This window comes from Aythya ferina (genome assembly GCF_964211825.1).
Source record: "Aythya ferina genome assembly, chromosome: 1".
In the NCBI taxonomy this organism is placed as follows: domain Eukaryota; kingdom Metazoa; phylum Chordata; class Aves; order Anseriformes; family Anatidae; genus Aythya; species Aythya ferina.
Window position 1 is genome coordinate 41,107,425 of NC_140296.1, and position 17,061 is coordinate 41,124,485.

At 34.1% G+C, this 17,061-nt stretch overlaps 1 protein-coding gene across 1 annotated transcript in view; it reads right to left on the reverse strand.

Moving 5' to 3' along the window:
* Positions 1–17,061, reverse strand: part of KLHL1 (kelch like family member 1) — a 242,208-nt gene that overhangs the window by 153,791 nt on the left and 71,356 nt on the right. The window contains exon 3 of the mRNA XM_084510820.1: positions 11,292–11,474. Within this exon, the coding sequence (XP_084366946.1) occupies positions 11,292–11,474 (183 nt within the window). The remainder of the gene's footprint in view (positions 1–11,291; positions 11,475–17,061) is intronic.

Sequence of the window (17,061 nt, forward strand, 5' to 3'; positions counted from 1 at the left end):
AGAAGGGCTACAAAGATGGTGAAGGGCATAGAGGGGAAGATGTTCAAGGAGCAGCTAAGGTCACTTGGCCTGAGGGGAGATCTCACCATGGTCTACAGCTACAAGGGGGAGTGGAGGAGCAGGTGCTGATCGATTTAGTGACCAGTGATAGGACCCAAGGGAATGGTGCCAAGCTGAGGCAGGGGAGGTTCAGGCTGGATATCAGGAAGAGGCTCTTCACTGAGAGGGTTGTCGCGCACTGGAACAGGCTCCCCAGGGAGGCTCCCCAGTCACAGCACCAAGCCTGTCAGGTTTTAAGAAGTGTTTGGACTGTGCTCTTAGTCATATGGTCTGAATTTTTGGGTAGACCTGAGTGGTGCCAGGAGCTGGACTCGATGATCCTCATAGGTCCCTTCCAACTCAGGATATTCTATGATTCTATGATTTACCTGCAGGTAGTGCAGCTTCAGAACATGTACAGGATCTTTACTTTGTCTCAAATGATGAGAAATGACTAATTGAGGTAGTAATTCCTTCTGATTGTGCGCTCAACTTTGGTTATCATGAACTTTAGAAGATTCTAATTCATAAAAAGTCCATGTTCATGTAATTAACGTAACACTAGATGCCCACAAAAAAAAGAGATTGTAAATACACTTTGTTGCTACTCTGTTTTTTTTTGTTTTGTTTTGTTTTGTTTTCTTCTTTCTTTTTTTTTTTAACACTCAGGTACTTTCTTTTTTTTGTTGTTATCATAGAATGATAGAATGGTTTGGGTTGGAAGGGACATTAAGATCATCTGGTTCCAATTCCCAGCCATGGGCAGGGACAGCTTCCACTAGACCAGGTTACTCAAAGTCCCATCCAACCCCTGGCCTTTTTATTTCCAGGGATGGGGCATCCACAGTTTCTCTGGGCAACCTCTGCCTCACCACCCTCATAGTAAAGAATTTCTTCTGAATATCTAATCTAAATCTACTCTTGTAATTTAAAGACATTCCCCCTTGTCATATCGCTACATTCCCTGGAAGAGTCCCTCTCCAGCTTTCTTGCAGGACTCCCTTAGATGCTGGAAGGCTGCTGGAAGATCTCCCTGGAGTCTTCTCTTCTCCAGGCGTAACAGCTTGTCTTCATAGGATAGGTGCTCCAGCTGTTTTAATCATCTTCATGGCCTTCTGACATGCCCTCTGGACATGCTCTAACAGGTCTATGTCTTTCTTATGCTGTGGGCCCCAGAGCTGAACACAGTGCTCCAGGTGGGATCTCACAACAGCAGAGTAGAGGGTGAGAATTGTCTCCCTTGACCTGCTGGTCACTCTTCTTTTGATGCATTTGAGGATATGGCTGGCTTTCTGGGCTGCAAGTACATATTGCCAGTTCATGTTGAGTTTCTCTGCACACCGAGTTCTTCTCTTCAGGGATGCTCTCAATCCATTCTCCACCCAGCCTGTATTTGTGCTTGGGATTGCCCTGATCCACATGCAGGACCTTGCTCGTCAGGTCTTGTTGAACTTCATGAGGTTCATCATACAGGCCCACCTCTCTAGCCTGTCCATGTTCCTCTGGATGGCATCCCTTCCCCCAATATGTAAAGTGCACCACTCAGCTTGGTGTTGTCTGCGAACTTGCTGAGGGTGCACTCAATCCCATTGTCCATGACACCATCAAAGGTGTTAATACTGGATCCCAATACTGATCCCTGAAGAAAGCCAATCATCACTGGTCTCCACCTGGACACCGAGTTGTTGACAGCAGGTCTTTGAGTGCAACCATCCAGCCAACTGCTTATCCACCAAATGGTCCATCCATCAAATATATGTCTCTCCAATGTAAAGACAAGGATGTTCAGGTCAGTATCTAATGCAAGTAGGTTAAAACTGTGGACATATTCCTTATTGCAATCTCTGTAGGGTTCATACTTTGCCTATCCCCATTTCAATTACAAATGGGTTGGAAGACCAAACTCTATGGAATAAGATAAATCTCTATGGAATAAAAATACATTCAGGATAGCACCACCTCTGGCTGGAAAGTCCTTGAGACATAGTTCACCAATGGTTATTGAAATGTGTATGATGGCTGTGTTTCAAGATACGGATCTTGTAATATACTTTCAGTAGAAGAATACTGAAACCAAGGGAACTATCTGGTATTATTTTCTCTTGTCTGTGAAAATTATGTAAGCATTATCTATTATGCCCATTCTCTCTGATTTGTTCACAGTCATTTTCTTTCCTTCTTGCTTGCCAACAAACTGTCAGCTACTTCAGTTTTCTACACTGTCATTGCTTGTTCCTTCAAAGAAGGAATTGTTTACTTTTTCAGAGTCAAGAGGAAGTTCTTCTTTCTTAAAACAAGAAATAAAGAGTGGTATCTCTAATATATGTTATCCCATTAATATATGTTATCCCATTGTAAGTCATGAGATTACTCTGAGCATGGAACACTTAGAAAACCGGATGATCTGTCAATTCTAACTTTGTAAAATTACTTTAGTTGAGTAATCTATGTACCTGTAGGCTGTAAAAGGCTAATAGATTCTAATAGATTCTAACAGATCTCAATTAGTAAGAACAAAATTATCCAACTATGTATCGGTCATCTGAACAGTACATAAAAGCACTAAGTCTCAATAGTATCATGAATTCATGCATCTTTGAAAACTGAATTCTCAGAAACATGTTTTGTGTGAATTATTCCACTGTTCTTTCAAACATTCAAAAGTGATTTTTTATATTTTTCAGAAGATTGAGTTCAAAATCACAGTTTGTTTGTTTTTTAATTTTCTTATATGAGAACACATATATATGTCTGTATAGACTTCAATATCTGTATCTGCCAAATTGAAAAGATACAAATTTTACACAGATAAAAAAAAATCTGTAAAAGGCCACATGGCAATATTGTAAATATTGTGGGTTTTTCTGTGATTTTCTCCCCACTCTGTAAGTGAAATCTGTTCCTGTGCAGTTAACAAACAGAAAACAATTTTTGAGGTAATTTGGGTTAAATATCCACTCAGAACCATTATCATAGGGTAAGAATTTTGCTAGCAATTCAGTAGTGCCACATTAGCTCATTAAAAAAATAGAAATGTAAACTTACTGCGCAAAGAAGCAGTCAGTGAGTATAGTATATAACAGTTAAATTAATAAGTTGTCTCATACTTCCTGTTATAACCAGTCTGTACCACGTGCTTATTTCATTTTTGAGAAATAAAAGGACAGAACTATATGATAACTTTTTTCTTCCTTACCATCTGAGTAATATTTATAAACTAACTTATTATAAAGGCAGTTTTGTCTAGAACAGCTAAAAAATAATAATAAAACCAAACAAGAAGAAACCAGTAAAATTTTCTCAAGCCCATAGACAGGCAGATGGAATTCTAAAGAGAATAGATTAAACCTGAAACAAGAAAGTTCCTTTCTGTCTATAGTCAAACACTGTTTTATTACATTTTAATTTTATATAACAGATAGTTACAAATTTTAAGTGACATTGATAGTCTACACCATCTATACGATAGATGCCCTGTTTCCCCTCAGGACTATGTCTTTTGACACATTCTATTCCATTTTGTTTTTTCTTTTAATTCTTTCACTGTCTCTCAGACATTTAAGTGCAAATACAGTAAATTGATCCTTATTATTGATCCTTATTATTGATCCTACAGTACAAACTGAAACATGATTTTTCAACCATTGCATCTCTTAAGTTGACACAATGTTTTTAGGATTGTTACACAAATCTGACATTGTCATTTCCACTATGTATTCACCCAGCACACAATGTCTGTAATTGTTTTTTGTTTGTTTTTGTTTGTTTGTTTTTTCCCAGAGATTTCAAGTAGTATACACATACTACAGCTGCTAGACTTGATAACAGAATATGTTGTCGAATACAGTTTACCTGTGTCAGTTTGTGTCCTTGTGTTAATTTAAAGGTGTCTGTTATTACAGCCAGTACTTTGAACTCTGTGCTGTTTTGAACCAGTAGAGAAATTTAAAAAAAGAGCGAGAGAAAACAGAAATATGAATCCAAGCAAATTATCAAAATCTGGGAATGGGCAAGAGAGGCAAAATGTCACAGTGATGAAAATAGGAGCTGATGAAGATCCGTTATGATACAAATACAATGCAGAGCTCAGTGCTTTTCTCCTGAAGAAAAAACACATCTTCAGACATAGAATATATATTTGAATGTATCATAAATAATCCACTATGATCTTCTACTGGTGTGCTTAATTATTACATTTATTCACTATAACTCCAAAAGAACAAGTGGTAAAAAGCTTTCAGGAGAAAGAAAAGTTCAGTTTTAGCTCCTTTGAACTATCAGAAGAGATGTCAGAAACACAGAGCTCAGGTCTGATGAAAGTACAGAGGTAGATCTGTGAAGTCATTAGTGAAGTCATTAGAATAAATGACTGCTTAAACATTTCAATTTTTTTAGGTCTATTTGTCATCCTCCCCTTTTATTCTAGAACTTCTTTGTACAAAGACAATACAACATAGCATCATTATTAATTCAAATTCATTCCTCATTCCTCCATATAGTTCAGTTTGGTCATGTCCTTGTATGTGATCTTCAACCTCTTTTTTGGTGGTACACAAGTAAATGAATGAGATGGCTCTTAGACTCTAACCTTCTCTGCACAGGGACTTTCCACATACTGTGTCATCGGCACCAGTTCCCTCAGATGGCTTAGGGCATCTCAGTTACCATCAGACACTGGTGCCTAGGTAACTTACACTACAGACCTTCACTGATTACAGTAACATTACACACATGGCAAAATTGAAAACAAAATTTAACTGAAGAACCAACTTCAGGTTTTCAAAAATAATCTTCAGAATTAAAGGCCAATTTATGCTTGTGCAAAATCTTTAAATAGTACACAGTTATATGAATTTAAGATTTTTTATGTCTTATATACAAATAAAAACAGAAGAGTTCCTTGTGGATACAAGAAATACCTTTGAAAGTATTAATGCCATTCTCAGTATCAAGAAATATTATTAAGAAAGAAAGAAAGAAAGAAAGAAAAAGAAAGAAAGAAAGAAAGAAAAAGAAAGAAAGAAAGAAAGAAAGAAAGAAAGAAAGAAAGAAAGAAAGAAAGAAAGAAAGAAAGAAAGAAAGAAAGAAAGAAAGAAAGAAAGAAAGAAAAGGAAAGAAAATGTTAGCAACTACATTTGTTTTCATGAGCATCTGTTACTGAGTAATGCAATAAAACAGTCTTAGGATATTGTGCTTTCCGTTTCTTTCAACTCTTGCCTTTATACCAACTTTCTTTCTCTGCCTTTTTTTTAAGCTCTCCTCCAAGCTTAACATCTTATCTTCTTTTTTGAGTTCTCAGTTTCTGTCTCAAAATTTTAATGATGCCATTATTTTCATAAACTTCACCTCTCTGTAGTAGCACTCAAAATATATTGAAAAAGTGGGCCTCTCTCCTTAGAGAACTAAACTAGAGAACATACATTGCCGTTTGCTGAAAAACATTTATTAAACTTATCAGGATGATAGCAAGTAAATGCTATGCTACATTAGAGATGACTACCTATAAAGGGTTCAGATTAATTTATTTTAGTATTTATGATGAAAAAAATAAATTCTGAGTGGAAAAATACAAACATGTTTTTCACTTTCAATTCAAATGCTTGCAGAAAGCTTTGAGTAGCCATACTAAAGCATTTATTTATTTGACATATACCCCCTAGCCTTCTGTGCCATACAGACTCTTACTGCCACAGTAGGAGTACCTCCTGCACCTTATCTTAAACATCAGGGAGAGCTAAAATGCCTACATTTATTTGATATTAAGTAAAATCATCTGAACAACTCAAGATTTCTCATGATAAGATCATCTATAACTGAAAATTAAAAAAAAAAAAGGCACTTGATTTCTTGGTCTATTTCCATTCAAAATCTGTGTTTTTTTTTTTTTTTTTGTTGTTGTTTTTTGTTTTTTTTTTTAATTGCACTATTTAACCAAGCGCAGTGAAAGTTAGAATTGCAAGTTGAAGATGTAAGTCATTTTAATATATTTTTTCATTTTTTGTTTTCATTGATTTTTCTGTTTATATTACAATTCATTCCCTGTTATATCTGCTTTTTAATTGAATAAGAATTGGTAGATTCTAAGCTTAAAACATTTATTTTCTGCTATCGTTGAATATTGTTTTAAGCAGTCAAATTCTAACTAATGGTTTAAACTGGAGTCTGAATTTATTGCTGCCTGTAACATTTAGGCAATGCTGGCTGAGGGCTTTAATGAACTCTCCAATGCAAATCTTAAAGGTCTATGAATCATTTACCTTGACTTTAGCTGTTTTCTTTACAGTATTTTTTTGAAGTTTATTCAGCAGCTGTATGGTACTGAAACTACAGTATTGAAACACCATGCAATTCGAGTGAGTTACACTCACTCAAAACATCCAAATTATTTGTGGCAAATCTACATTTTTATTTTAATATTTTATAAATGTTAATAAATTACATTTTAATATTAAGATTATTGCTTATTTAAAAAAATATTTTACTTTTGATTGCTTTGACTTTCATTTTTGCATCACTGTAATTCTGCACAACATCTACTCCCTTTGTGTGTGTGTGTTTCAGATGACATTTACTAGATGCAATCTAGTTGCACCTGCAACTAGACATCTAGATGCAACTGCAAGTGGCTGATTTCAACCTGGATACAGGTAGAAAGTGTCAGAATGTTTTTATTTGTTTGTTTGTTTTGTAACAGCAATGGCCGAGTTCCTTTCAGGCACTTTCAAGTTACAGTACTTCAAAGTTCTTGTCTTAAACAAACTATAATCTAAATATGAAATGCAGAAAATGAGAAAAAAAAATACACTATGCATCTCCAGCGTGAATGGAGAAACTGAAAACTCTATGTTAATAACATTATTAAATGAAGAGAGACTGTTAATAATGTGACAGTGTAACAGAAGAAAGGAGAAATTAATTAAGCATTTTCTCTCTTTAGGGTATATTACATTTTTACATTTTGTTATTATTTCTACATGTTAAATCAATGCAGAAATAAAATTGGATTTTACTTCTTTTATTTAAATGTCATTTAAATGTCATTTACTTTACCCCTCTGAAATGGCTGTTACAGAGGTCTTCCTACTTTCTCAGTATCCCTTCTCATCATTACAATATGGGAGCCAACAAAAAGCTTCAGTAATAATAACTTTAAAGTTGTTTGAGTCACCAAAGCATTGAAAAGCTGTTATAACAAGACCAAGCGTTTGGTGTGGTACCTCCAAGTGGGAAACTATTGCTCCACGATAATGTTTTATGATCTATCTTGTAGTGTAACATTCTACCCTTATTTATGAGGAATAAAAATGTAAAAAAGAACAAAAATGAAGTAAATAGCAGTGCCAAAAATTACCTCGTCAGCATTCAGGCCATGGCCAGAGCTTGCCTGATATTCTTCCTATGAAAGTTATTGGAAGATAGGAAAAAATAATTACTATGAGGAATTAAACTAGAAATGATACAGTTTACAAACTGTGGAGGTGTATAGAGAGATCCACAAGAACTGATAGCAGAATAACTATTTTTTTTTGTCTTTCACTTTACTTGATGCAATATCCTGGCATTTTTTTTAACTGAATTTTAACTTTTATAGAAATAGAAATATTGAGATTATATGATTACATTAAAAAAAAATCTGCTTGTTTTTTACACTGCCACTTTGATTTTTTCTACATTGGAGGAAAATCATAATTTTAGGCAATAATTTTGAGTATTTTGTTTTTATTAATTTCTATTAGCGTTCAGTAAGAATGATGGTTTGTAATATGCTTTAATTTGCCCCAAATAAAATAATTTTAGGAGGATCTTTGTTCAAAAGGGTTGATTTTATCTTGGATAAGATTTTACAAAGTTTGTGCAGGAAATGTTATACTTAACCTGTTCTACTGAATTTATAAACTCCATAAATACCAGTTGTCTATTGCTCTGCAAACAGTCTTATTATATGTTTTTAGGAATACAATATAAATATTATCTATCCTACCTTCCATAAAACATTAATTAGAGGGGGCACTCTGCTGGATATGCTTCTGAATACCCTTGGAAAAAAATAATAGACAGGACCTGTCAATGTTTTGTTTGTTTACATAGTCTGCTTTCAGGTCCTTATGTAGCAGGATGTATAGGGTATGAAATATCACTCTCGACAGAGGAAGATGTACTCAGCGAGCAGTTAAGTGAATTAGATGAGTCCATAGGACCATGTATTCAAAGAGGAGCGGCTGAAAGAGCAATGTCACTGAGAGGATGTTCTCTTTTCTTTGACAGATAAAATGTGGGATGTTTCTCAAGACTGGAAAAAAAGATTATTTCCATGTCTGTCCTCAGGAAGAAAAATGTGGGTAGCTATAGTCTGATTTTCCTGAATCAAAAATATCATGGAGCAAATCTGAATAGAATCTACATGCTGGATCACTAAAGACAATGAGGACAATCATAAACTGGAAGAGGATGCCAAAAGAGTAACCTTCACAGATGCCACTATTTAATGACCCTCAACAGGTCAATCTAACTTTGGACTTGGGCCTGCTTTGAACAGAAGATGTTGAATCAGACTCTAATAGTTCTCTTCCAAATAAAATTATATTCTGGTATTGTTAACAGCCAACGTAAAAATAAGTAGAAAGCCTTATTCTGTGCTTGTTCAGCTACACCTGTCTAAAACAAAATAGAGCAAGCACTATAAAATAAACAGAAAATTCAGAACACCCTTCTCTTCATTTTTACTTGTTGGACAACATTCCAGTTTATTCAGAACATAAGGTTTTCAATTCTTCATAATTCAAAAGCTGTTTGGCCTATTCTTTGATAACTAGTCTTTTGACTTCAGACTAAAGAGAAGTAGAAAATCAAATAGAAAGTTGTCTGAAGGTTTATTAGAAAATCTAAATCAGATTTTGGTTATTATTTCGTGGTCAATCCTCTTGTTATTAAGGTATTTGCCCAGCTCCAGAAGGATTTAGATATGCTGTAGAATTGAAATGACAAATGTGAAATTAAATTTACTACTGACAGGGAGGAATACAAACATGAACAGCTGTCTTAAAAATATTGGGATGAATTAACTAAACTAATTAAAAGAAAAACTTGCAGTTTACTCTGTCTCTTTCTCTACAAACTATGCAGTTTAACAAAATATATAAAATAGGCAAAAAAATATACTGGTAAAAATATAGTTGAGTATTTTAAATAATCTATATTTAACAGGGCAAACTACCTATAATATTCCTGTGTATCTAATAAGTGTTTTTTTTCCAACCAGTTTAAGAATGTAGATTCAGGACTGTATTTGCTTTATTTTTTTACCACATCTGTGTTGGAAAATATGAAAAGCAAAAACAGACCAAGTAACTGTCAAGGAAGAACAACCAATTTCTCATGTTTTCTACAAAATTCCATTCATTCAATAATGTATAGGGATGTAAAGCTGGACACAGATTAGAAGACCTTAGGTCATTACCCCTCTATTTCTTTTTTCTTGATGGAAAGCACCTTAAGGCAAATCCTGCAGCTCTGGAACACTGTAAATGTAGACGGACAGCAAGACTGAAATTTAATATTATTCTCTTTGTACTTGATATACCCATAAGGGAAAAATCCTGGTGTTTCAGATAAAAGTAACATCAGCTGACAACTACCAGGGGTGCACAAGGTGTCAGATGCATTTTAATAGTGGCAAAAAGCCTGGAACACAGGAGCAGAGTCAGTTACCAGCTCAGTGGGTAGAAATTACTGGGGTTTTTGCTGCATCTGGGAATCTGAGTATATCAGGCCAAGAAAGAAACAGTAAAAATGGAATCTCTAACACTATAGAACAGAACCAAAATATTAAGAATGAAAAGAGCTGAAAGAAGAGAAGAAAGATTTCTATGTTTATTACAGCTACTAAACTGAAACTACATGGATTCTGCTTCAGCTGTGCTGCAAACTACCTAGATCAATCTGTTATTGCTTGTTAAGTGGTGTTATTTTCTCATTCATTTTAATTACTGGGGCTATTTAAATACTTTAATGAAGGTTCCTCTTTGCTTTTACTGATTAGTATTTGAACAATACTTTTGAATTCTCAGCTTTACATATTCGACTTCTTTTTTTTTTCCTCATTATGGAAGTTGGAATATATAATATGCAAACTTTCTGTAAAACTTTCTGTGTCCATCTTCACTTGGGAAGAAAGAACTTTGCAATATTCAAGTTGACAAGATGACCTTACTGTATTCCTCTATACCAGAAAGTTAATGTATGAATTCAAAAATACTTTGGCTGTGTTTAGGATTTCCTGAAGAGGCAACCATAGTCCTGTTCTGGATTTACTGCCTCAGCTGAGAAACCAAAGCACAGGCAAGGAATAGTTCACCTGTAGGCTGCAGCCTTCAAGAGAGTTTTATTGCAAAAGTATTCGCTTTTTTTTTTTTTTTCTTAAAACTCTAAAGCATGCTGTGTATTTTAATCTAAATTTTAGGAGTCCATTTTCATTTGTCTGCATGAAGTCAAAGACTACAGCCAAAATGAAAACCACAGCAAATAATAACTGTTTTAAACTCCAATTACAATCCAGCATCAAGCAGAGTTTCATATATACTGGCGATTTTAATACCAGATACATAGAATGGCTTGGGTTGGAAGGGACCTCAAAGATCATCTAGTTCCAACCCTCCTGCCATAGGCAGGGACACCACCCACTGCATCAGGTTACCCAGGGCATCATCTAACCTGGTATTGAACACATCCAGGAATGGGGTAGACCATCTTAGAATTTTGAAAATGATGATATATTCTTTTTATATTTATAATTATCATTCCAAGTAATTAAGACATTTTAAAGTTAATTCAAATAAACAATTTCTATGAAGTTGGTGTTCAGTGTTATTTTACTATACATGTCTAAGATGTATGACAAGCTTATTGGTGTGTCATGATCTCAAGCTAAAAGTGTTCACTGTATCTCTACAGCATCTAATTTCAGAAACTTCCATTCTACTCACAGATGAACACCATCAGAACACGGAGCTTGTCACACCCACGATAGAAAGTTTGCTAGTCGAGGGCTACTTGAACTATTGAAATCTGTGCAAAAGACTAATACCTTGAAAGGCCTAACCTTCAAATATTACCTTCTGCAGTCACTTATTTTTGTGTTGTACAAAAAAAAGAGGGAAGCATACATAAAGGGTGACAGAAAATCCTGTTCTAAGGAATAAGCAGATACAGAATATTTACTCTCATAATTTCAATATCCTGTGTTTACATCCTACCTGTGTGCAGGTATCTTGCGATTCCCAGCAATCAGAATAACGTCACAGAGCTGCTGTTGCTTCAGGTAGCTCTCCATCTTTCTGAAGGTTTGCTCAGCATGGTGAACAGCCTGGTAGAATTCCTCAGAACTACTCGAATCCATGTCGCAGTGAGGTGACAGGGGATGGCTGGCTGCTGACAGTCTGAAAACCACAAAAGAAACTCTGTGTTGATAAGATGTGACCAAAACATCTAGGTGTTGTCTAGACTTCATTGCAAACTTCTAGAAGATATGAGCAATCACTGCATCCTTCCCAATTCTCATCACCAGAAGTACAAGACGGAAAATTTTTACTGCACTGTAGGTGACAAGTTGTAAGTCTTTTGACAGTGAAAGAGGGCTTTTTGTTTGTTTGCTTGTTTGTTTTTTAGCACAGACACAGAAATTATGTATTTCTTTCTTCTTTGATAAAGATACTAAAAATACAAATACAAACAACAAACAGATGTTTAGTACATTCATGTTAAGGTTGACACAACAGCTGCATCTTCATTATCAGAATATGACTGGGCACTTTAAATAATTTTAGCAATTTTTAATTTTAATAATTTTAATAATTTAATTTTAATAATTTAAAATTCTTTTAAAGAATTATTTATTTTTCTATTTCATCATTAATATGCATCCATCAAGATAAAGGAATAATGGAAAAAACATGGAAATTTTACCAGTTGGGAAATAAAATTAAAACTTCAAATGATTTTATATGTGATGAATTGGCAATATTTCCATAATGATAAAATACAGACCAACTTTTTAGCTAAAAGGCTTATTAATGCAACTTTAGCCACCAAAGACAATGATGTCTACAATTCCAAAAACTGAAAAAAAAAAAGAAATGGGAGAGAAATGGAAATGTATTTTCATTTTATAGTCATATTTACTTAGTGCAAATTGACTCAGTTCAGCAATTCTGGTTCAGAACTTTACTGAAAATACTAAAATTTGCTAGCAATTACTAGCCTTTGAGGAAACTATGTAATTCAGAATAATTCCTGACACTGACAAGCCCCTTCTTTTACAAATAAATAACAAGATTGTTTCAAATGAAAGCCATAGGATTTTATGTATCTTGTGGTGAGAGAATGTCAGTAATTTGGATAATGTCCAGTAATAACATAGCAGTTTCATTACATAAACTTTGAGAACAGTATTAATAGACCTATATATTGGGAACAGTATTAATAGACCTATATAGTGCAGTTGGCAACCCTGGTGCTGGAAACATTTGAAAAATGCATAAGGATAATTAAAAAATCAGCTGTTATTATGATATGAAATACAGTTATTTAGAAAAAGAAATCTTTAATATCTTTATTGACTTTTGATGGACTATAATATGGTTTAGAAAAATAGTATTTACTTTTGACATATACCATTGATTTATTTTTGAATTATTTTTTGTACAAAGGTGTTCTGCATAATATCTTACGGTTATTGTATGAGGGTCCACATGGGAAAAGAGGAAAGGCTAGTTCATCCTTCTGTCACAGTAATTGCCACATTTCACAACCTTCCTTTAAAGTAGTTGTAAGCCTGAATAATTGGAGGTGGCCTGCAGATAATTTTACACAAAACCAACTCAGTTACCACTGTATCTCACCCCCTGATCTGTGTCATATACAAGTATTAGAGTAAGTTACCTTCTAAAATTATTACCCGCATTAATGTCACTTGAATAGAATTAAATTGGACCATGAGAAATCATCATTTATCAACAGAAACAGTTATGAATTGGTGATTTAGAAAATAATATTTCCTTAATTCTGTTATATTCACCTTGTTATATGTGCAAGATACCTCTTATGAGCTCCCCCTAAAGAATACAATAAACGTATTATTTCCATAAGTGACATAATCTGCTTATATGTGTTCCTGTCCTATCTGGACTGCCAATCATGTTGAATGGAAATCCAAATTTATTTTCTTACCTTTGGATGATCAACAAATATATTCACATAAAAATGTAAAGATGGAGCTCATTAGTATGGGTAGTGGGAAGAGATTTCAACTTTTTCTCTCAATTATTTTCCCTCAGCTTTGTTGTGGCTGTATGCATGCTTCTTCAGTTTTATTGCTGAAGAATTAGAATGACAAGTAATTTACAAGAAATAAATCAGTGCCTAATAAATGAGGTTGGTAGGGTTAAAGAGACACATTTTTACTCTTCCTCCAAGGAGTTTAGACATGTCAACAGCAACAATTCTGAGAAACGAAAACAACAGGAATGAGCAGGTCTGAATGGATTCATACTGTTCGTTAAATCAGAATTTGGTCTAAGTCAGCTTACAGTTGAACAGATAAGGTATTAATCCTGCCTCTTGGCTATTCTAAACATGCTATGCTTTTCAGGTCAGAAAAACTTCTGTTTTTATGCTAGTTCTGTATAGTTAGATTGGGCTGAAATGAGATGTGTCATTTTGTCTTTGAATCATTACACAGCGTTTGGCGCAAATTTTGTCCTCTTGCCTGCTTGCCATTTATAAACAACACTTTCTACCCTCAAATTCATCAGTATATCTGCCACTTAACAAGTCATTAAATGGCTACTCAAAAACAAGCTCTGAAGACATTTTGAATTACTATCCCAAAAACTAGCACATAATAAGCTTAGTAGAAGACAATAAGTTAATCTTTTATTTTCTAAGAAAGCCCAGATAAGAAGTCTGCTACTGATCCTTTTTGAGAAGCTCTTTTTCACTACAAATGCTGTCTGCAATATCAATCCTTTAAATTCAATTGGTAGCTTGTTAATGTAGGAACCAAAGAGCTTCAAAGAGCAAAGACCACTCATTTTGTACCAGTTCATGAAAAGCATTTAGAGGTACTTATGACCAATTAGTGATATAAAAACAACATTTCCTGTTTGCCTATATTGTTTTTGTTGAGGTGCAGGAAATCTGAACCACATATTCAATGAGACGCTTGTTGATTGCATTCTGCAGGAAGCCCAGCACAAATTCATCTGAAGAGTCTGAATTGTTCAAAACACTTTTTAGTACTTTCATACCTTAGAATGGATGGAGAGCTTATTTTGTAATCATTGAACATAAAAGACTCCAGAGAAGCTTTTTCCATAATTTTTTTAATTGGTAAGTGCAAAACCTGAACTTACCGTGGGGGTGTCAAACATTCATTACAAAATTTCAAACAGAACAAGTGTTCAGTCTAAGACACTTTTTATGTTTAAACAATTCAGTTAGCAGTAAAGAAATAAGAAAACCAAACCTTCTACAAATTTATGACCATGATACTGAAGGGATACTACAGGTTGAAAAAATTAAAAGGGCCACAATAATTATCAACACTGCAAATGACCAATAATCTCAAATGTTTCCTTAAGAAATTGGAAACCAGAATGCATACCAAGTAAAACGGGAAAAAAATTACCCCAGCAACTTTATACAGACTGATTTTCAGAGTTCAGGATGACATGCTGTCCTCAAAAAAGAAATGGTTTAAGAAGAACCCAAAAGTGTTGATGAGGAAATTCAGTCTTAGAGCCTTCTGGATCTTAGTAGGGAGAAAACAGAAATTAAAGTTTAACTCTACAGCATTTGACTACACAGTGTTCCTCTTCTGAGAAAAAAAAAAAACATTTTGATTTGAACAAGAGTGCTGTTCTCTAATCAACTTTTACCTCTTCCTTACTTTAAAAGAACAGGTAAAACAGCAGTAAAATCCCAGTATAATTGTGTGTACTGATTTTTCCCTCAATTTAACATCTCTTCATCCCACTGTAAGGAAGAAGGAAAATGCATCCTATCCAAAGGTCTCCTAGAGACTGGTAATATTGACCAAGTTCACCTTTAAGACCTCTGGTCATTTTGTCCAAGTTTAGATTTATTCAAGTGGAGCAGAAATAAAACATCGGAAGATATCAACATATCTACAATACCAGTTAGTACCCTACTGTTATTATGTAGGTATCTAGTCTGCTCTCCCCTGCATCTTGTACAGTTGTTCACTCATAAATAATAACATACTACTCAGCCTTGATTACTGGTCATTGACTTTACACACATAAATAGGCTAGGACAGAAATAATACAAAAATGAAAACCCTTCACTGACAATAATGCTGACAGGGAATTAAAGAGAAAATACCAGGAAAGACGGACTTCAGAGGTACAGGTAAAAATCCACTCTTGAGTTGCAAAGGTCTGAATAAAGAAATAGTAAACATCAGTAGTTAAATCTGTATTCTGAATAGGTATTAAAAGGAAAAACAACAACTACAACAAATTTTGAAATAAGAGAATTCATATAACTTTAAACTGTATTTCTCTTTGAAAAAAGAGGCTTAGATTTAGAAATGGTTTTCATTCTTCAGGTGCAGAAAAGCATAGAACTTGAACACCATACAGAGTACTTTACAGAACACTTGGGTATTTCGCTCACTTAATTGGAATTTATTTCTCATGCCTTCTATTGAAACCCTGGCCTCAACTAAAGAATTCTTTACTCAGAAAATGTTATATGATTTCATTGTTACTGTAATACAAAATCCTGCTGTATTTTACTTTTTTTTTTTTCCCTTTTCATTTATGCAGGATTGATCATGCAAAGTTATCCCAGCACAGTTCAATGTCAATGAGTATATACAATTTGGTAAATAAATAATATAGCAACAATAACAACAACCAAACCAACCCCTCCCCCAAACAAACAAACAAACAAACAAAAAAACTATGGCTTTGCTATTTAAAATCTGCAACATCTGCAAATCTGCAAAAGTATAAAAAGAAATAATAAATGTTATTGTAAACTTAAGTAAAAACGCAAAAAACTCTTCATAAATTGTTCTCTAAAAATTGTTTACTGAATGCTTAGGAATCAATAAAATGCAGAACTACATTTACCAAATTGAGATAGATTGTCAAAAGTCATGAATTTCATTACCAATCATTTGCAAAAATGCAAAAGAAACAGTTTTATAAAGCCTTTAAACCATTTTAGCAAAGCAATGGTAAGGTTGAAGTTCTGTTTGTGATCAAAAGACATGCTTTTCACTATGCTACCAGCAATTATATTTGCATCTGAGGGTTATACTGGGAGTTTCAGCAGAATGTTATAAATTTATTTTATAAAACACAGGTAGAATAGCAGATAAAAAAATTACCAGAACATCAAATGGGACTTTTTCGTTTACACTAATTCAGCTCAGAGATGCATTATTGCTGTTTCTGAGATTCTTTTTCTAAGCAAGAATAATATTTTTAAAGAGAGGCCGGTGTGGATGACATATTTGTCATTCAATAGATAATGTGTAATCTGGGGATCAAAGGGTGATACTACAGGATGAGAAAACTAAAAGGGCGACAAAAATTATTACATCATAAATTGCATTACTACTCATAGTGAAACTTATTCTTTGGACACCATAAAGAAAAAATACAGACACTATGTACAGACTTATACATGTGTGTATGGACATACAGTCTGTATGCCTAGCAAAAATATATATTATTCCACTGTTGTTCTGCATATCTGCACTTCTTATGAGTTTTACAAGCCTCCATAAACAAAATACTAGCTGCCAGTTTATCATGTGACCTCAGACAAATTGACTGAGCAGTCCTCCTGAAAAATAAGTAGGACACTAAGAAGGGACCACTATGCTATACTGAAAATGCTTCTATGAAGAAAAACATATTTACTTCTTTAGTAGCTGAGAAAAATAAATAAATAAATAAACAGAAGTAGGGTTAGAGAAGAAAGAGCTTGTTC